Source organism: Strix uralensis, chromosome 13 (assembly GCF_047716275.1).
Source record: "Strix uralensis isolate ZFMK-TIS-50842 chromosome 13, bStrUra1, whole genome shotgun sequence".
Classification (NCBI taxonomy): domain Eukaryota; kingdom Metazoa; phylum Chordata; class Aves; order Strigiformes; family Strigidae; genus Strix; species Strix uralensis.
In genome coordinates, this window is record NC_133984.1 from 13,677,852 (window position 1) to 13,698,582 (window position 20,731).

The following is a 20,731-nucleotide window of genomic DNA, read 5'->3' on the forward strand; positions in this document are numbered from 1 at the left end:
ACCAAGGTAAGAGAGAGGCCTCTCGGGGCGCAGGGGCCGAGCCGTGCTCAGGACCGCGGAGGATCGCGAGACTCCCCACCGCGCTCCAGGACCAGCTCCGAGTCACGGCGAACAGCCACAGCAGGAACGTGGCAACCCAGCAGACCCCGAGCCCTGCTACCCCGCCGGCGCTCTGCCCTCACCCAAGATGGCGGCTGTGGCGCCGCCCCGCGGGCCTCTCGCGAGGTTTTTGGCGGGGCCGGGCGCTGCCCGGTGCAAATGGCGGCGCGGAGGCCGGGTCGCGCGGGTGTGCCGAGGTGAGGCCGGGGAGGCGGGCGGTGTCGCCATGGAGCACATCACCACCCCGAAGGTAAGAGGCCGTCCCGCCACGGCAGCCAGCCGCTGTCCCGCTGGGGTACCCCTGTGGCGCCTCGGGGCGGCCAGCCGGGCCGGGCCCGGGGCTCCACTCGCCGCTCTGCGCCGAGGCCTCCCTGTGGGACACCTGAGGTGAAGCCTCTCCGGGAGCGGTAGGCCTCGGCCGGGGCTGCTGTCAGGACTGTGCGTTTTCAAGCACTTCTTTGTTTTGTTTCTTGTTTTGTTTTAAGGTCGTGACTAATTTCGGTAAACGAGCTGTCTTTGCTTTCCTTCAAGGCATATGTATCCGTGAGCGTCCCTTGCACTTCTCAAATGGGTCACGGATAAGTCTGGAAGGCTTAAAGCTACTTGACGTGGTATTTACGTATTTATTACTGTATCGCCTTCTTGGAAAGGAAATTTTTAGTAAGGATACTGATTAAAAGGTGGTTTGGGTACGATTCGTATAAACTTCATTTGTATCAAAGTGTGGAGACCCCTCAGTCCGAATAAGTGAATCAAAGTGTGCTTTTTCAGTTGAATAAAGTGAAACAGAAGCTCTGGGAATTCTGTCTTCATGACAGTTAAAAAAAATTGCATTACTTACACCTGGAAAAAAATGTATTTACTTTAGGCAGCTGTCCAGCCGTTGACTGATTTCTTTTTTCTATTTTTTTTTAATGCCATGAAGGTTGCTGTTTGCTGTGTTTTGTTTTGTTCTATTCTCTAGGATATTAGTTTGGGGATGCTACTTACCCATGTTGCCTAAGGTGCTTTGGTGGATCTGCTTGTCTCTAGTGGCCTGAAAAAGGGCAATATTAGATATAATAATTATACATGTCAAAAAACTTGATGTACTAGGAAGACATAGAGCCGACAGCTCTGCTCTTCAAGTTTCTTTGCTGATGTTTTCCATGATGTATCTCAGACCAGTGGTCTTGTAAGGAAACTTACATGCTCAATACCCAGAACTAATTTATCATTATTATCATTATTTAAACTGTTTGTTTCCATTGTCCTTCCAATTATTTTTGTCCATTATTTTTGCTTAATGATGAAAGAAAAATTCCAGCTACATTCATCAAGAAGCAAATAGAGCAGGAGAAAATCAATCAAATAATGTAAAATAATTTAAAATTTTATTATATCTGCACTGATGTTTTTTAAAACTGTTTTTATTAGTTAGCTTAGTGTGGTTTATGAAATGCACTTATATGCCTAGGATGTGTTACAAGAAGTAGCTACTAATTTTTTTTACAGTGACTGAGCAGTTGGAAGTCAGACTGGAGAGGACTGTTTCTTTTAGAGCAATACTTTGATTATACTGAATATGGACAGTCTTTTCTTTTGCAGTTCTCTGCCTTATTTTTTCTGCAACCTTGCACAATAATAAACTGTGATCATCACGGCTACAAATCCAGTAACCCTGTTACTCACACTGGTGCTAAACCTTGACTGTTTGCTTAACCTTTTTTGCTTTAATTTCTGGAGAAATAATTTGAATTTATAGTGTAAAGCTGAGTTAGTGTTGCAGGGGAGACTTTAATTCTTACATTTTTGTGTCTTACTTCCCAGATTGTATGTTAGAAGTTAAAGGATTGCAATTCAACGGGTGCTTAGATATTTACTCAAAGTTAAATTCATTTTTTCATACTGTTTTTATGTTGCAGGTTGAAAATGTGAAATTACTAGATCGTTATACAAATAGGAAGGCAGCAAATGGGACATTATACCTGACAGCTACTCATCTTATCTATGTAGATGCTTCTGCTGAAGTCAGGAAAGAAACATGGGTATGTTGTGATACCTGGAGTTTGTTTAAACATAACTATAAAAATTACTTTATATCTCATATCCAAAATGAGTGGGTTTGTGAATTGCAAAGTTATAGTGGTCTTTTATAGCATTTTGATACCAAATGCTTAACAGAAACAGCTGTTTTGAAAGGAAATGAACACAATGGTAATGTGACTTGATAGAGGTCACTTGCTTGAATTAGTGTTAGTTCCAGGAACGTAAGAAACTTGTTTAGTTTCCTGTCTGAAACTCAATATATCAAGCCACCAAACTTGAATTTACAGCTTTTAGAAGTGCAAAATTAGCACTGAAATGAGCTTTTTTTATTAATGCTAAAGTAAAATGTGAATGACAAAAGATATTGCATATGGGCATGGAGGGAAAGCAAAGTAAACCAGGTAAACTGAGCTGCACATCAGTCTCTAAAAGTAATTTTTATATATCTGTGTTTTTTTCAGTCTTGCTCTTAGTTACCTAGCCTTTGGGTGCACAGTCTGGATGTTTATTGTGTTTGTTTGATAAATACCACAAATAAACTCACTTTCTGCTGCTGGTTAGTTGCAGTAACCATAAATAGCTGATAGTATTGCAAAAACTTAGTACTGCTTCTACTGCTTGCAACCTTATCAGTGGCTTCTGAAAAATGTTTATTTCCTGTTTTTCAGATTTTGCATCACCATATTGCAACTGTAGAAAAATTGCCTCTGACCACAGCTGGATATCCACTCCTTATTCACTGCAAGAACTTCCACGTGGCTCACTTTGTTATTGGGCAGGAACGTGACTGTCACGAAGTGTATGCCTCATTGCTTAAACTTTCACAACCAGGTATTTAGGATGAGAGTCTGCTTTGCAAATTGTTGAAATGCTTTAAGCTGGAAGGCTCATCTGAGCAACAGAGAGAGCTTCACCTGCCAGACTATTGGTTTTGCAGTGTTGGTACAGGAGGGGGAGGATGTGAAATCAGAATCAGTTTCCACCACCAGAGATGGTCTGTGTGGGTCAGCTCAGTAAGTAGAATGCTGCCTTGTCAACTGGGACATTTGCTTCCAAACTAAAGAAGTCTTTTGGGGCAGTGGGAATGAGGTGGTCTCCCATGAGGAACTTCTGAAGACCCGTGCAAAGTTCACTGAGGTCGTATGCAGCATCTCAGGCTTTTTTCTTGTAGCACTCATGCTGAGTGTCAGATCCTGTACCTGGCCATTGTCAGTCATTTCTGTGACGTAGCTGTTGGCCATGTGTAGTTCTGCCCTTTCCAGTTGATCCAGATGTTCACAGAATTCTGGAATCCCACAAATAAAGCTTTAAAGGTTGGCATCTTTCATTTGTTCCCCTATAGCATGTTTAGGCTACTCTTCAGTGTTTGTCTTTTCAGTTGTGAAACCTGTGCTTCAGCCTGGCTGCCCTGACTTGGAGTCACTCTTAAATTAAGAGTGTAAGCCAGACATCCTCAAAAGCGTGTGGTCTCCTCTGGCTTGAGCTTCTTAGTCCACCATGGGTGAATCTTCAGGCTCCTAGTTCTTCTTGCAGGACAGCATTCCACTGAGTTTTCTACCTGGCTTCTGTCTGTGCCAGCTTCTGTTTTTGGGGTGCTCCTTCAGTGAACCAGTATTTGGAGTTTGACTTTATTGTAAGGATGCCATCTGTAACTGCATGTTGTGATTATGTCACTAGTCTAAGGGAAGGGAATTGATAGCACCAGTCTGGTTCATGCTGGCCATCCCGTAGGACTTGAATAGAAATACTCTAATAGAATGGGTTTTGCTGAGTTTGGGGTTTTTTTGACTGATATTAAGGGCTTTGTCTATTTCCAGCATCTCCCTTGTGCTCTGAGCTTTGGAGTTTTCTTAGTTCTGAAGTTCTAATGCTGTATCTGGCAAGTTTCTGGTGTTGTGTTTAAAAGCTGTCACTGTTCTCTCAGTTTTGAAAATTAGAGACTTACATAGTGTCTTGAAGCGTGGGAGCTGTCACTGCAGGGGATTACATCAGTTTCTTTTGTCTTGTGGGTTTTTGTGTAATATGCTGCAGCTCTTTCTTTTGTTCTATTTATGGATTTTAACAGTTCTCTTTTGTTGTTTTTAAAATTTCTGTATGTGTGCTTCCTTCATGTTTTTTTGGCATATAATTATTTATGATTTGCACATGTATGATTGACAGTGATGGGTTACCTGTCTGGTAACCTGGCTACTTTATCAGACTCTGACAGGTTTCACTCTGTCTCTGGAGCACTTGCTGCCTTGGGAATCAGCTGAATGAGTTATTGGTTGGATTTGCATTTTATGAAGAGAGGGAAGGAAATTGGGATGGTAGAGATGGAGGGAGGAAGAAATTACCATTTGTCAGACACAGCCTGAAGCTTTTGTTGTGCTGACAGTAATATTCAAGACATCTATCAAGTTTTCCATGCGACTCAGAACTCACTGTTGAACGATGAACTTACAGGTGTGCAAGAGCTGTTTTATGAACTCTTCACAGAAAATATACCTTTTAATATATGTTTTCATTTATGGTTTAATTCTTATGATATAAATCTTGTCTAACATGCCTATTGCAGTGAATTCAATAGGAAGTAATTTGTTTGGGAAAAATTATTATTTTGAAGTTTTAATTAATTCTAACAAAATGTTTTAGTGTATCTCCCTGCATGAGGGAACTGAGTATTGCAAATTTCAGAGGATTTCAATATGAATTGTCAGCACTCAGTACTACCCCGAACAAAAACTTGTAAATGTGAGGTTGAGAAATTTGAAATATCTGTACTCTTTTTTTTTTTAAGAAGTGAGAATCAGTCTTAACTTTTCTTAGAGTGGTGAATTACACAAAGTGCCAAAAGAAGACTTCACGCTTCTGATATTTGAGGAGGCAAAAGCATAAGGAAAACAGCTCTTATTAAAATAGTCAACTAAGCAGTACAGTGGCATAGCCCTTTGGCTTCTTTAGTAAATGATTTCTAAGTCTCCTGATCTTTCTTGACTGAATAAATTTTTTCAGTCCTTGTATCAGTTGTAGTACACCTGCAGCTCATTGGCTTGCACAGTGTGCTTGTCCAAAAGGTGGCCTTTAGGAAGAAGTGTTGACCTCTCCGTGTGTCTTTTGTATCTAAGTAGTTAATTTTTTCTTTCTTCTTCCCAGTGAAACCTGAAGAACTTTATGCTTTCTCTTATAACCCCAAAACGTCTAAAGAGAACCGGGAAATTGGATGGAAGCTGATTGATTTAAAAGTAGATTACCAGCGTATGGGAATTCCAAATGACTATTGGGAAATAACGGATGTTAATAAAGACTATGAGGTAATTCTTGCCCAAAGTAGCCATTTAATGCAGTATCTCTTCTTTGTTATTAATGACATACAGCAGTCCTTCTACTGCTGCATAAGTGATGTCTCTGGGGAGGAATGAGCTCAGTTGGTTTTAATCGAAGCAGCATCATCTTGATGCAAAGTTGCAGATAATGATGCTATGAAAGAACAGAACAGAGCTCCAGAGTCACCTTGGTTTGTTTTGATCCCCCTTGGCAAAGTACCAGATACTTTTTTTTGGGTTTTTTTAGAGAAATGTCAAACCATCTGTTACGAAAAACCTGAATTACCTTTAGCTGCTTTTGGTATTTCCAAACCCTGTCCCATCAGGCTGGTGACAGATGTGTAGAAGAGAAATAGATGGCAGCAGTTTGGCTTGGTGGGGAATGAGGCAGAGTGGAAAGGGATTAGGTAAGGAAGGAAAAAACAGTAACGGAAAACAGACATGTTTTTTCTTGCTTGGTTGGATCTTCTGCTAAATAAGGGCTCTCGGTCATTTCAGTCCTAACTGACTACTACTGTTGGTTTTTTCATTCTCCTCTGTAAAGTCGGATTGGATTTAAACCACATTAAATGAAAGCGTTTTTCAGCAAGTTTACTTACTTCCCTTTTTATTTCTTCTGATGTTGTGTACAGTCAGACCTTTCTGTCTAAAACACAAAGCAAACAACTCTGAGGAAGATAGAAATTACTAAGTCTTGAATCTCTTTCCCCTGCTTGCCACTCCCTTCCCCCACTAGTTTTTTTCAGTGTTACGTTTTGGGTTGAAGAAATAGAGTCCTGTGCTGTCAGAAGTGACTGGTAATTTTAAATGACTATCTTTGGATGCCCGAATTGAGATACGAGGTGAGAGGTGCTTTTTCCATTAGCTGATTAGGGCATCTGAATGTGGGCATCTAAAAATCATTAATCACTTTGAAGCTTTACTTGCTAGTATATAAGTCCCAAGTGCCAGTGCTCTGTAATTTCCTCAGGGTTTCCACCTTATGTTTTAAAATTGTCAAGCCTAAAGTAAAGCAATACTTGGAGAATAGCTTATCTGTGAAGTACGTGCTGAAAAGACTGTACTTGTTTGAGAAAAAAGGATAAAGCTGGTCTGCGAGGATGTTACCTGATTGCTGGAAGCTCATTTTAAGTTGAGTAAGATTTAGAGGGAACTTTTTAAATATAGTCGTTCTTAATTTCTCTTTTTGTGACAAATCAGAAGCTTTCATAAAAATTACGGATTTAAAGAACTTCCTTTTAAATTGTATTGTGTACTGTGCAGTCCATTTTTTTAAGTTCACTTGCAAGATCGATTGTTTCATTTTGCACCTATTCCTGTGTTGTTTTTCTAAATGCATCTTAATGGCTTAAAATTTTTGATGTGGACTGCATTAGATACAGTATGACAGACAATCTATTCCTGTTGTTTATAAATGCTAGATCATAAGCTAGGGATGAATTTTGAGCTGCTAAGTACTAATATGTGAATTTTTTTCTCTCTTTTCACTTAGGTTTGCAACACATATCCTCCAGAAATAGTGGTGCCTAGAGCTGCTAATAAGGCAGTGGTGATTGGAAGTTCAAGGTTCAGAAGCAGAGGGCGGATTCCGGTGCTTTCTTACTTGTATAAAGAAAACAATGTTAGTTGTTCACTGTCTGCTGTCTTTTGGGGGAGTAAGGGTTCCCCTTCTTGTCCAGTTCCCTTTTAGTGAAAAGAAAGAATAATTATTAGAGCGTATTAACTTTATGTTTGAGAACTGTGGTTGTCTTAACAGTGTTAATAATGGTTTGTTCTAAGTCACAGAATAAGCTAAGGACAAACACTTGGGACGCATCCAGAGCTGTGCAAAAAGCACAAACTTTCCAAGCTTCCTGTCTGGATTTTTTTTCTTTAATCAGTTTTCAACAATACCTTGTTACGTGGGGTTTTTTAATCTACTGTTTAGCAATATTGAATAATGTTTTAACAAGGTACTTGTTAACTCAGCTAGATTTTTCTTCATATTGAAGAGGAGGAACCACCCTGCAATAAATCCCCACTAGCTCAGAATAAGAGAAGGTTTCAGTGGGTTTTTTTTCCACTGAAGACCAGAATGTAAATTTTTAACTTTGCTGTCTCAGCAGTGTTTTGGATGCAGATGTCAGGAAAATGCTGTCACAGTCGAATTGTTGTTTTCCTGAGGAAGCGTGCCTTGACCTGGGCAACTGTATGGAGTTTTGCTGTCAGCTACTGAAATTTCCCTAAAGCATACTCAGTGCAGTTCTGTGTGGAACAGTAACAACTGATAAGCAAAGTTGTGGAAGAGAATGGTTTGGACAATAGAAACCAAGTAGAAAACGAGAAATGCGAACATTTGGGATACTGATCATCAGGCAGAGCATAGTAGGTTTGAGAACATAGCAGTGAAGTTTGTAGCAGGGCTCCTTAGCCTCACTACTTTCTTAAGATTGCCAAGCTTGTAGCTTTGAGAAATATTCTGGTAGTATTCCTGTGTGTCCATTTAAGTAGCAGTTCTTCAGTGAAACGGAGGACACAACAAATTCTTGTTCTTTGGGGCAGTGCAGTAGAGACAATCTGAAAGCAGAAAAATGTGAGCTGTTGTGTGTTGCAGGCTGCCATATGTCGTTGTAGCCAGCCTCTCTCTGGGTTCAGTGCGCGCTGTCTGGAGGATGAACAAATGCTGCAGGCGATCAGAGAAGCCAACCCTGGGAGCCCCTTCATGTATGTTGTAGACACAAGGCCAAAGGTATCTTCATGGGGTTTGTGGCTACTTTTAAAGCTTGCGTCTGAATTAGTAATGCTATTTTCAGTTCGTTCCTGCACAACTCTGCTAATGTTTTCTTATGCTGCATTAGGTTAAATCGTGTCGGTCCTGAGTCAGGAATTCGGTATCAGGCTCCTGGTTCGGTGTCTTACTGTGACGAATACTTGTGCATAATAAAATGGCAATGTTAAGTACTGTTAAGAATGCTCATGCTCCTGGAGTATTCTGGGTTGAGGTTTGTGTTAAGGATGACCTGAAGCAACTGGCAGTCTTGAAGCTGGCTGAGACAGTGAAGCATTTTCCTGCAGAGAGCTGTGTCCTTAATATGTTGCATTGGAGAGAAGCCTTAGGATTCAGTTCCATGAGGCTGAAGTGCTTTTATCAGCAGACCTGGGAAGAAGTGGGGCTGTATGAAGCCAGTAACAATTGAGAAAAGCAATTCCTCCATTTTTTTTGCCTTTGTAAAAATAACACTAATGTTCTCATGATGTGCAGCTTGGAGTTTAATACAATTCAGCTCCTCTGTCCATAGCCACTATTTGGGGCTAGAACTTTGTTGCTGAGGTGTTTAAGAGGATATTGAAGAAAGATTTGCAAAATGAAATCTCTAATGACTGTCATCTTGAGGAACTGAATTCAGAAACAAATTCAAATGATTGTTTTGTAAGCATATTGATTGGGAGTATAAGCAAATTAAAACAAGAATTTTCATAGTACACAATTATTTCAATATAAAGATTTTGAAGTGCTTTGATTATTTTAAAATTGAGCTTTCTGAGAACTTGCTTTGCTGTTCAGATATTATTTTATAGAAACTACAGTTGTGGTTAAATTATGACAAGTGCAAGAAGGGAAATACTTTTTGGGAAAACAGGGAATGTTTCACCTGTTGTTCCAAGATGTGTTCTGGCTTTTTGCAGTATGACATTTCAGAGAGATAACCTATTCTGTAATTATATGTATGTTTATAGCAATCACTGCATGTTCTTTTGGTACAGATAGCTTTCAGTATCATAGATGTTCGAGTGAAACCTACAATTGATGGCAATTTTGTTCTAAAGTATTTGGCAAAAAAGGGAGAATTTAAAATTGGTTGTTTCTCCTTCTAATAGAACATCTGAATGGTAGAACTGAAGCACTAGGGTTATTTAATTGTTCTAAAGATGTATATACCTTATCTGACTCTTCTTTCTCTCCTCTCTATGGAGGCAAATCACTCCTTTTCCCAAATTAATATGTGGGGGGTTAAGGTGCTCTTTTTTTCGGTCAGTGCTAAGGATTTCGTGGTAGCTCTTGAACTATTTTGGGTAATTGTTAGAGCAGCTGGCAGCTTTTCTACTTCTTTTCTGCAGTTCCAGTTGGTTGCTGTATTCTTTCTGCTCAACTTTAATATTTCTATGTTTCCCTCAGGTGGCTTTATTTCATCTGTGCATGTATGTCTGTGAAAAGCTTTGGAATTCTCTTACTATTTCTATACCACCATGTATGTATGTTACTCGTAAAAATGGCTTTCCTAGTTTTACTTTCATGTGCTTCTGTCTGAATCTTTTTACATAGCTTCACAGTTAAGGCAGACTCAATGTCTCTCTACCTGTTTTGTTGACAGCAGTATTCTGAAATTGGGCATGGTTTTGATACTGTCTACCCTAAGAAATTCTCTCCAGGGACTTAATGAGTCTCTGCATATGACTAATGGACTGGAGATATTGGCATAATTTTAGTGAAACAGCTGGAAGTAATGTCTGGGAGGTGGGGAAGTATGTCTGAGTAACAACTTCGTTCAGTATATTTTCTGGGAGATTTTAAAAGAAGAAGAACTTGCAAAACAGTCTTATTTATTTCTGCATATTGTTTGTTGTAATTTTCTCTCTTTTCTTTCCTATTCCTGTTCCCTTGAATTTGACAGTTAAATGCCATGGCAAACCGAGCTGCTGGGAAGGGTTATGAGAATGAAGATAATTATGATAATATTCGCTTTAAATTTATTGGTATAGAAAACATCCATGTGATGCGGAACAGCTTGCAGAAACTCCTGGAAGGTACGTACGGTCTGTGCAAGTGGCCTGTCTTCATTACCCATGGCTACTTTTGGACAGAACCTTTTGCTAAATATATAGCTCCTACATGCACAAGTGCATGTGGACTTGGGTGTTGTGATGGAAGCAGATGAGCGAAGTCAGTATCTTGGTTTGCTGTATTGAAGTGGCTGAAAGTATTAATTTTGTTAACATGCTTTCCTGCTGGACATTTTATTATTGTGCTTAGTTTTATAGTGGTTCAAAAATAGCAACTAATACTAAAAACATTCCTTAATTTTGCTAGTTACATAAAATATTAATTTCTTAAATGTGCCAAATTAAAAGAAGAAGGCTATAGAAATATTACATGTTACCATTAAGATAGTCTCATCATGGTTACTTTGTGAGCTATTGAAAGAAAACTAACATACGTTGTTGAGGAAATACTTTTCTGGGGTTTGCTACATTTAGTTTCAGTGTTAAACAGTATTTCTGATTTGAAATAAAATTTTGGCCTGATCTTCGAAAGACTTTAATCTCATATGTACATAGTTCTTATTTTTCATTTATTTCTGATATCTTTAACTGAACTTCCTTTTAATACATTAAAATATATGAAAATGCAGAATAGCTCAGGTAATTAAGCTACTTCAGGATTGTGATCTTAGGGGGAAAATGCAAAGCAGGGCAGAAGAAATACTTACCTGAGCCAGTGGAGATCAAGAGGTGAATCGGGTCCATATTTTCACTAATGTAATTTGTAGAAGTTCCATTAACGGTGATGGTGCAGCTTGGATCAAACCATCATACTCTGCTAGGTGGTTTCCAGCACTATTAGCATCCTTGTGCTGACAAAGACTGCAGAACAGGGCAGAGAGGATGCTGCAAGTCATTCTGCTTGGTCCCTGTGCTTAGTTTTCTAAAATGTAATACAAGTCATTCAAAATATGAGTTTAATATTTTAGTAACCAGCATAATGGTCATATTGCTTCAAAATAGTTGAACAATTGATGCTACAACTGCCTGGCCAGGTAGCACTGCAGGATCTGTGATGACCTTGGAGAAAAATGAGGCTATTCACGTGACCAAGAGATTGGCCTGGTCACAAGTCTAAGTCCTCAATTGCCTGTTCCTGGCAGATTTATTTTGTGGTGGAAGAAGAGGCAGAATAAATACTTGCTTACTCCCATATTCTTCTTTGACGGTGATAAAATCTCTCACTGATGCTTACATGCTATTGAACTGTATTACTATAAGTATTTTCTATGCTGGGTTAACATAGCGTCTTGAGTTGCATTCTAGGTTAGACGTGTTATTTCTTTCTCTAAAGTAGCACTCTCCTTCAGATCTTTGTGATGGTGACTGCATGCTAGTGGTTCTTAGATGTGTGTGCAGTGGTGATTTACAGTGAAGTAACAGATCACTAAACACTTCCTTTGTTGAAAAAAGCTGAAAAAATAATGAGCTACCGTTTAAAAAAAAGGAGGAGGATATTTTCAGATCCTCAGGTTCTCTCATAGCTAAAAATTGCTGGTTTGTGTATTTAAGTATTTTGTGTAGTTCCTGTGTCCTTTAGACAGGATATTGCTGTTGATGGTTAAAAAATGTGGCAGTGTTAGCTTTTAGGATCTACCAAGCTCTGTTGCTGTGAAGGGATAATGAGGAGGTGGGAAAAAGAAAGAGATATTGTTAATGGAGTATCAGTTAATTCCTTTGTTTGTTTCTTAGTGTGTGAAATGAAGTCCCCCTCAATGAGTGATTTCCTCACTGGGCTGGAGAACTCAGGTTGGTTACGGCACATTAAGGCTGTGATGGATGCAGGTGTCTTTCTTGCGAAGGTAAAAACTGTACTCCAACTTGCAGGTGAATTAAAAAATATGTACTTGTCTGTTAGGGACTGCTCCAAGGCTGTGAAGTTGTTTCTGGAGAGAAGGTGGGAAAGCTTTGCTGTTCAGGCTGGCCTCAGCTCTCAAAAACAAGCCTGCAGTTGGAGAACATCGAGTGGGTTACCCAGCTGGTGCTCTCCTAGACACTTCCTGTGACTGAAGGAAATGCTGTAGGGATTGGGACATTGTCCAGTTCACTGTATTGTAACAAGCAGTTATCTAGGCTTTATTAGAACTCATTTGAAACAAATAAAATCACAGAATGTGAGTAAATGACCTTTAGAAATGTCTCTATATAACACATATTTACTAGTGCAAACAACTTGTAACCTTGTGCTCCTTAGTTATTGAACTGCTCTGCTTTAAATGAGGGATTGTTTAGACCAGTTTATTTTCTCCTGGTTCTGTGTGATGCAGGGACTGCTAATTCTGTTTATTCAACGCAGTCCTCATTTCTGCAGAGCTTGTGGCTTTGCAGGTCAGACAAAAGGAGAAAAGTCACTAAGGCACATGGCTCTTCAGTAATAGTAAAGGGCATGCAGGCAACATGTGGCAAAAGTGGTGACCTGTAGGTGTTGTCTGTTCTCTCTTCAAATTTTCCCATGTAGCAAGCAGGAAGCTACTCTGTGTTTCTCTTCTGCCATGGGTACAAGGGAAAGAAGGTGATCCATATGTGAGATGTTGGGATGAGCTCTTCTAATTTTCCTTGAGAAGTTCCTAGTCCCTGTGCATCCAATTACTATTCTTTATTCATCCACCAAGTTCTTCCTCAGAGGAGGGGACTGAGAATTCCTGGCCTTTCAGAAGACTGAGCATTTTGAGATCAGAGGGTGTTTTTCTTGACAGTCTGTATTGCTGACAAGGCGTGCTACAGCATTTTATTCTAGTTGGGGTTTCCTGTGGGTTGATGGCTGTGTGCCCAGAAATGGTGCATTTCCATGGTTCAGGTGAGAAATGACAAATTTTCTCCTTGGATTTTAGGCCGGTCAGGTAAACACAGATGAAAGCATAGCATTTAATTACAGTAACCAACCTAGAAAGCTACTGAACTGTTCTGTCTGGTGTCTCCTTCACAGGCTGTGAAAGATGAAAAAGCTAGCGTGTTAGTCCACTGCTCTGATGGGTGGGATCGCACAGCCCAGGTCTGCTCACTGGCTAGCCTCCTCTTGGATCCATTTTATAGGACTTGTAAAGGCTTCATGGTAAGTAAGAACATGAGTGTTAGAATTTCAAGAATAAGTACTTCCTGCATTTGAAATGTGAACAGGCCCTAATTAAGTGTTTTAGGCCATTTCTTGGAACAAACGGTAGGTGACCTATATAAAACCAGCTTTGATTCTATGAACAAGCTTTAATTGCTCTGAACTGCTTGGGCACAAAACACCAGCAGTTGATTTACAATTCCCAAATCTTTGTTTCCTTGAATGTCCACATGAGAGCCACTAATGAGACATTTGAGCAAGAGATGAGAGAGTAGAGGATGCAACTCTGGCATCAATCCACAAAAAAGTGGTGAAGCAGCTTGTTATTTAAGCCTTAAAGTGAATGGTCTGTTATCTGCTGGGATTTAAAATTGGGTGAACTCATTCTTGTGCACAGGGCAGCATATAACCTGTATATCATGTAAAATCTGTGCATCACTTGAGACCTTTTTAAATCCATTACACATGAATTTGGCTGTTTGCTTCTACTGCAGGCTTTTTCTTGTTTGAAGCCATCACTGCATAAATACAGTGTAATCTGTGATGCTATCTTTGCGTTCATCTCTTTTTGTTAACCACGCAAAAGAGAGACTGCTGCTCTTTCTCGGAAGAGTTCCTTAAAAGAAACCCTGAAATCAGAACAATGCAAATTTGCCTCTTCCAGTGTGTTGCACTGCTAGGACTGTTTCCTTGTATTCCATGCTATTTTTATTATTATTATTTTTGCTTCTGGATTATACTGAAATCTTTTAACAGTTAAAATTACAAGTGAAACATCTGCCTGGCCTTTGGCTGAGCTCTGGACAATTATGTATGAACTAAGAGACGTGATTTTGATTAGGAACAGGAACAGTAACTAAAACAGGCAAATGCTTGTCTGTCCTCTGAGCAAATATGCACAAATCCTTTGACAGTGGTTGTTCCTAAATGAATGCAACAGAAGTGTAAAGAATGGAAAAATTTGAAAAGAATGTAACTTCAGTGTTCAGAGTACTCTGAATTTCTGCTTTCCTTTCATTCTTTTAAGTCTCTGAATGATGATATCAGGAATTGATCTTTAAAGATAATGCAACAAGGCAAGTAATAATGGATTCAGCATCAGTCATTTGGTTCCTTATGAGATGTGTGTTCAAGGAAAATACTGCTTGCTTTTTAATTTCTTATATATAGCACAGTCATTCTATTTAAAATAGAAACTAAAACTAATAGTTTCTCTGATTTCATCCTGAGCTCAATACACGGTTGTAGTTCTTATATTCCTATTTGTGTTAAACATTTGTTGAATTCCAGTTGCTGATATATTTTGCTGAATGTCATGATACTCTTTTCTGAATTAAGTAGTACATAGTGTAATATTAAGCTGTTAATTCTTTTAACTCAGTATTTACATATTATGATTTTAAAAACATAGAAACTCCCTCCAAATAGTACTGGACTTGCTTGAAGTAACTTCTGTTCCAGCAGTGACATTGTACTGGTAGCTGTGGATGACTAACCTATAAATCACTATTACTATTTTCCTTGACTTCTATGGATATACTCATAACAGTAGGGTCAGCAGGTAGCATTGGTTGTAAGTTTTTTAGAGTTTAGCATCAAAGGCTTCATTTTGCTCTTTCTAAACAAAGTAATGCTCTTTTTTAAATCTCTGTTTTGCAAATTAAGGTTCTAATAGAAAAGGAGTGGGTTGCAATGGGCCACAAGTTCTCACACAGGTAAGAAGAGCATCTTATCTTGGGTGTAGTGACTGGGTGAAGGCTTGGCTGTGAAACTAATACAGTGTTTTCAGGTTTATGTACTCATGAAAAATGTAAATAAACATATGAGACAGAGGAGAGAAGTATGGGAAAATACCAGAGTTGGTGACATAAAGCCAGTATCTGCTAGGGTTGTTTCATCAGTGTTTTTTATTACTTTACAAAATCATAGTCTTGAACAAATTGTTTGAATTCTGAGTGTTTTCCTACCTGTAAAATTACATTCGTATTATATGAGGAGTGCTAATGTTCCAACAAGATGTGTTAATTCTTCTGCAGTCATCTCCTGGAAGAAAATCTCAGCTAATGTTTTTCAGGACGTTTACCAAGTTCAAAGCATAAAGTTGAGCCTGTTATAGTGCTAAAACCCAGTTCGACTTGCTTTCTCTAGGCACATTAAAATTGCTGTCATTCCTGTAATTGATAGCCCACATCTAGTAGGGATATTACCTTGAATTACCACTTGTTATATTTACCATATAGAAATTAGAAACTGAGATGATACAAAAGAATATGAGGAGGGGAGGAACTGGTCTGTTCGGTGATATTAGCTTGTTAGAAAATTGAATCTTTGTTCTCAATGTTGAACAGATTCCTGTTTTTAATAATAAACCAAATCTGTTTCCTTAAAGCATACCTGTGGAAAATAAGCAATATGCACATCTTTATACTGGTATATAAGAAGAAGCAGTCAAAGATAAACTGCTGTTTGGTCATTATTGGCCAAATAAATGTTCTGTGGTCATTGTTTCTGCTTTCTCAGGGATTCTTTTCACCTTTCTTGCTTTAAGACAAAAAAAAAACCCAAAACACCAACCCCAAAACCTCAACTCCTATTCTTCTGTTATATCTTCTATTATAAAGGATTGTTCCAAGTATGACAACTTGGCAACAACGGATACGAAAAGTACTCGAGACATGAATTTCAGCATTGACTGAGTATATGAACTTTTATTCCAGTAGACAAAATCATTCCTCTCATAGTGGTGGCCAGTGCCTTACAGTTCTGAGGGAGACCAATCGTCCTTTATGGTGTCGCTTAGGTTATTGTGGTCAGAATCCCAGAACCAGGAACTGGGATTTGATCAGCTAGGTCTCTGTCGCAAGAAATCTTACTTCATTTTTCCAACTAAATTTGGGGATGCCTTGTTCCTCTCTGTGGATTTCCAGGTATTATCCCTTTGTAAAAAGGGGGATTCTGCTCCAAGTTTTTTCTCTTAAGAACAGTTATTACAACACAGTAGTGTGTTGGCTGCTTTCCAGAAATGCTATGTTTCTTTTCTGGTTGTTTCTTGTTTTATGATGGATTGTATTGAACACCGATAGATCCCTGACTAGATTTTTGCAGAACTAGTAGGGTTTTTCTGAACTTCATCTAAAGCTGTAAAAATATTTTTTGATTGTTGTTTTGGGGTTTTCTCTGAGTTTTTCTTTTCTGAATAATTGCGTACTAGGATTTCACTCTTGATGTCCACATGGAGCAAAATCAGGTTGTTCTGACTTGCTGCCTGTTGTGGCTGTGCCTGCATAAAATACTCTCACATCCATAGAAGATCGCAGAGGAAACTCCCCCTCCCCACTGTTTGTTATTGTTCCTGGCAGAAAGACAGAAATCCCACCAATGTCAACCTTTTTTCCCCAATTAAGGGCTAGCATTATTTCTTATATTCAAGCAATAGATGGTTCTTTGGAGAACATTGTCTTTTTTTCCTTTATGCTAACATGATAGCATAGGCTCAAGGATTCCTATTTCACAAATATTTCTTGTGATGCTTGTAAGTCTGTTATGTGGGGTCTTTCACAGCTAATTTTACTTTAGAGTAGGGGACACTGCACAGTTCTCATCACTCTTACCAGGTACCCATGGAGAACAAGTAATGCTGAGGGTGGTACGCCTTAATGTACAGTTGCTGTAAAATAAATCACATGAGGCTTTTTCTCTGCAGAATAATTTCTTACTGTAGTAGTGAAGAAAATTTCCCAGTGGTTTAATGGCGAGGGGATTCTTTTTTTGTTGGGCAACAGGGGGTTTGACCCTGTTTTGTTTGCATCTCTCTAGGTGTGGCCATTTGGATGGTGACCCCAAAGAAGTATCCCCTGTCTTCACTCAGTTCATTGAATGTGTCTGGCAGCTCATGCAGCAGTTCCCGTGCACATTTGAGTTTAATGAGCGTTTCCTTCTTGAAATCCATGACCATGTCTACTCCTGCCAGTTTGGCAACTTCCTTGGGACCTGTCATAAGGAGCGTGAGGATCTGAAGTGAGTTGACAGTTTACAGAGCCAACAGTCCAGAAGTCACTTTAAATGTCACCAAAAAAAGCAGGTTGTGTTTGTGTATTTTTAATGTAACTGTAGATTGGTTATGGGTAACGTTGTCTTGGTAGATGCTTATGTTCTACAGTGTGGAAAAAAAACCCTATAGATTGATTATATCCCCAAAGTCAGATATTTTAATTTGGATCACAGTAATAACTTGCAGATAAGCCTTTTGGACTGGATGGTGTTCACTTTAAATTGATTATATATTCCTCAGTGATGTATCTTGTGTTTATGAAATTAATCAGATACTGTGTGAAAATAGTTCTTAGCTCCCTTAATCTAATTCTACTCAGAATGGCTAATGTTACTAACCCATTTAATGTGATTCTTTTTTTGTGATTAGATGTTATTTGTAATTGACAGAATCTTTGAGAAGACCCATTCTCTGTGGCCTTTCCTCTTGCAGAAGAAGCAGGAATTAAGAAATCCTTTGTACAGAGGATTTACAGCTTACAAAGAGCTTCAACCAAACACACTACCTTTCAGTTTCCAGTAAGTTGCTTATTTAAGAAGGGGGGCATTTCTTTCATTGTAATGTAGATTGGTAATTCAGGTTTTATAAAATAAATTTTCACTTATTAGCATGGTTTATCTTTCCCCTCCATTCCTCATCCCTAAACTGAGAGTAGTAGTGCATAGGTAATTGCTAAATAAATGCAGGTACTGTAATTTAAAATAATAATTTTTCCTTGGTGTTGAGAGAGAGGCTGGGGAAAGGCAAGGAAAAGAACAACTTCAGATGTCTAGATAGACCCACACAACCCCCCTGACTGCTTGCTCTGTCAAATTTACTTGAGAGGGTAGGCAACTGTTAAAGAAAGTTCCTCCTTTCTTCCTTTTTAATATATATTAAGGAAGTCTTTCAAACAGAAATTTCAGTGCCCGGTCACACCCAGGCTTACGCAGTCAGGGTGGTTTTCATGAGGGATTTCTTGTTGCCATGTCTATTTGCTTGCCTGCGGTGTTACAGCTGAAGTGGGTTAGTTTTGTTTTGTTTCTGGCTCACTCCTGTTCCCTGCTGAGACGGGGGGTTGCAAGTGTATTTTAAGTGCTGTGTGTGGTTACTGGCAGGCAAAGGATTTTAAAAAAAGTAGGGAGGTAGGGCAAGCTGAGGACTTGAAGGTGAACTCACCAAGTCTCCAGTGAGTCTGCTATAGAAAAAAGTATATTTTTGTCTTATGCTAATACCTACTGCCCAGTGCATGTGGATCGTAAAGCAGGAGTGCTTAAATCCTTAGAAGTTTTTTTGAACTTTATGAAAATTTGCCCATTTATACTGAATTTTATAATCTAAGTCTGTGACAGTTTTTAAAAATCAATTACTAATCGCAATTTGTTGAAAACTTTTTTCTTAAACAGCATCTAGTTTGTTGGCCAGTAATGTACAATTGGCCGCCTAATTTTCTTTTCTTGCCCTGTTCTTGAGGTTTTGGTGTGGGATGTATAATCGCTTTGACAAAGGAATGCATCCAAAACAGTGTGTACTGGATCATCTGCTAAGCTGCATGAGCCAAAAGATGAAACTGGAGGACAATGCATCTGAATTGGAAAATGTGAGTCCTGAATCTTAATAATATTTAAAATCACATGACTGTTTTGGCAAATATAACTGGGATTGAACATTGGCACTGAACAATTGTTTCAACATGCTTGGGCAGAGCTGGGCAACATGAGTGGTTAAATGACATTGCTGTGATAAATAGGTTTGGTTTACCCAAAATTCTCATCTGCTAGGCAAAAGCTGTCTTCGGTCAAGTTCTGTTGCAGGCTTATGGTCTAATTCTCTAAACAAAGCAGGTGTTAAAAGAGCATGTGGGTTTCAACTCCACTCGAAGAAAAGTTGAAGGGAGAGGGAGAGAAGAAAAGAATAGGCCTGCTTCTGCCCACTCCCCCCCCCCCCCCCCCCCAATACAAATATAGAAAAATATTCTTGTTTTCAGCTCAACTCCACATCTTTTCTTTCCTGCTTTCTTGTTCACAAGCCACATTGGAAAAAATTATGATCAACGAGGTATTAAAACAGTTGAGTTACTTAAGTTGGCTTTCATGTAATGACCGAATTGTAAGTGGATTGTGTAGGCTGAATTACCCTCTAAAAGTGGCTACCTTGATTTAAAGTGCATTGCTAAAACAAGATAGGGGATCTTGTGCATTTACTACTTGTGTTCTGTGGTACTGGAGAGCAGAGATCTTGTGTCCAGAATAACCGATTTCTCTCCTTCAACCCAGAATAATAAAGTAAACAGCAACACACTTCACCATTTAGTCAGTTCTGATCAGATTCCCCAGAGAGCTATATTTATCTATGTGAAGATGTAGTGTCTATGTGAAGATCTCAGCAGTGCAAGACGGGGAAAAAAAAATGACAGGTAGTCTTGTTAGCTTTTGAAGTGCTGCAGTTCTGTGTTTTCATATGTATTGGTTCTGGGTGGGATGGAGTTAATGTTCCCCACAGCAGCCCTCCTAGTGCTGTGCTGTGTGTCAGTAGCTAGAAGGGTGCTGATAACACACCAGTGTTTTGGCTACTGCTGAGCAGTGCTCCACAGCATCAAGGTTGTGTCTCTTAAGCATTCCCCCCTCACCCCCAAAGACAGCAGGCTGGGGATGGGCAAGATCTTGGGAGGGGACACAGCTGGGACAACTGACCAAAACTGACCAAAGGGAGATTCCATATCATATGATGTCTGCACAGCAATAAAAGCTTGGAGAAAGGGGGAGTGGGGCGGGGGCATTCCTCACTACAGTGTTTGTCTTCTGGAGCAAATGGTACACGTACTGAAGCCCTACATCCTGAGAAGTGGCTGGACATCACCTGCTGATGGGAAGTGGAGAATAATTTTTTTGTTTTCCTTTGCTTCTGCGCACAGCCTTTGCTTGTGCTTTATCAAACTGCCTTTATCTTGACCCATAAAGGGTTTTTTCTCATCTTCCCCCCCCCCCCCATCTTGCTGAGGAGGGGAGTAATAGAGTAGCTTGGTGGGCACCTGGCATCCAGTCAAGGTTAACCCACCACAGTCCTGTACAACTGCCTGAAAGAAGCGTGGCTTTTCTTTATGCTTGAGGGTCTACTTGCAATATTCTTTCTCTGCATATTTAAAAACAGAAAAAAAAAAAAAACACAACCCCAACAAAACAAAACTCTAAAAATACAGCAGTAGAGAGTCATCTAAAAAATATATCAGTGAGAAGACCTATTAGTGTCCTTTGCTAGGTTAATGTGAATGCTGAAAACTTTACTTTTATTAAACAAATAATGATGTTTGTATCAAACATGGAAAGGTCTGTGCCCCCGTACTTTAATGCTGGATTACAGAGCTAAAAGAGTCACTGGCACAGGACTATTATGTTGACAGTTGGTTTTGTATATCCC

At 39.3% G+C, this 20,731-nt stretch overlaps 1 protein-coding gene across 2 annotated transcripts in view; it reads left to right on the top strand.

Annotated features, from left to right (window-relative positions):
• MTMR8 (myotubularin related protein 8) overlaps positions 1 to 20,731 on the top strand; it is a 26,396-nt gene continuing 5,665 nt past the window's right edge. Inside the window, exons 1-14 of one of the 2 annotated variants that reach the window (XR_012630780.1) lie at positions 1 to 349; positions 2,004 to 2,126; positions 2,796 to 2,958; positions 5,263 to 5,420; positions 6,925 to 7,053; positions 8,026 to 8,135; positions 9,589 to 9,661; positions 10,085 to 10,217; positions 11,925 to 12,034; positions 13,159 to 13,284; positions 14,950 to 14,999; positions 17,101 to 17,301; positions 17,725 to 17,853; positions 18,788 to 18,914. Coding sequence is in view for 1 of the 2 variants with exons in the window: in XM_074883106.1 (XP_074739207.1) it covers positions 188 to 349; positions 2,004 to 2,126; positions 2,796 to 2,958; positions 5,263 to 5,420; positions 6,925 to 7,053; positions 8,026 to 8,160; positions 10,085 to 10,217; positions 11,925 to 12,034; positions 13,159 to 13,284; positions 14,950 to 14,999; positions 17,101 to 17,301; positions 17,725 to 17,853; positions 18,788 to 18,914 (1,746 nt within the window). In the remaining variant the exon portion in view is untranslated. Of the gene's footprint in view, positions 350 to 2,003; positions 2,127 to 2,795; positions 2,959 to 5,262; positions 5,421 to 6,924; positions 7,054 to 8,025; positions 8,161 to 9,588; positions 9,662 to 10,084; positions 10,218 to 11,924; positions 12,035 to 13,158; positions 13,285 to 14,949; positions 15,000 to 17,100; positions 17,302 to 17,724; positions 17,854 to 18,787; positions 18,915 to 20,731 lie in introns of both variants that reach the window. The other variant, XM_074883106.1, reaches the window with a different exon arrangement.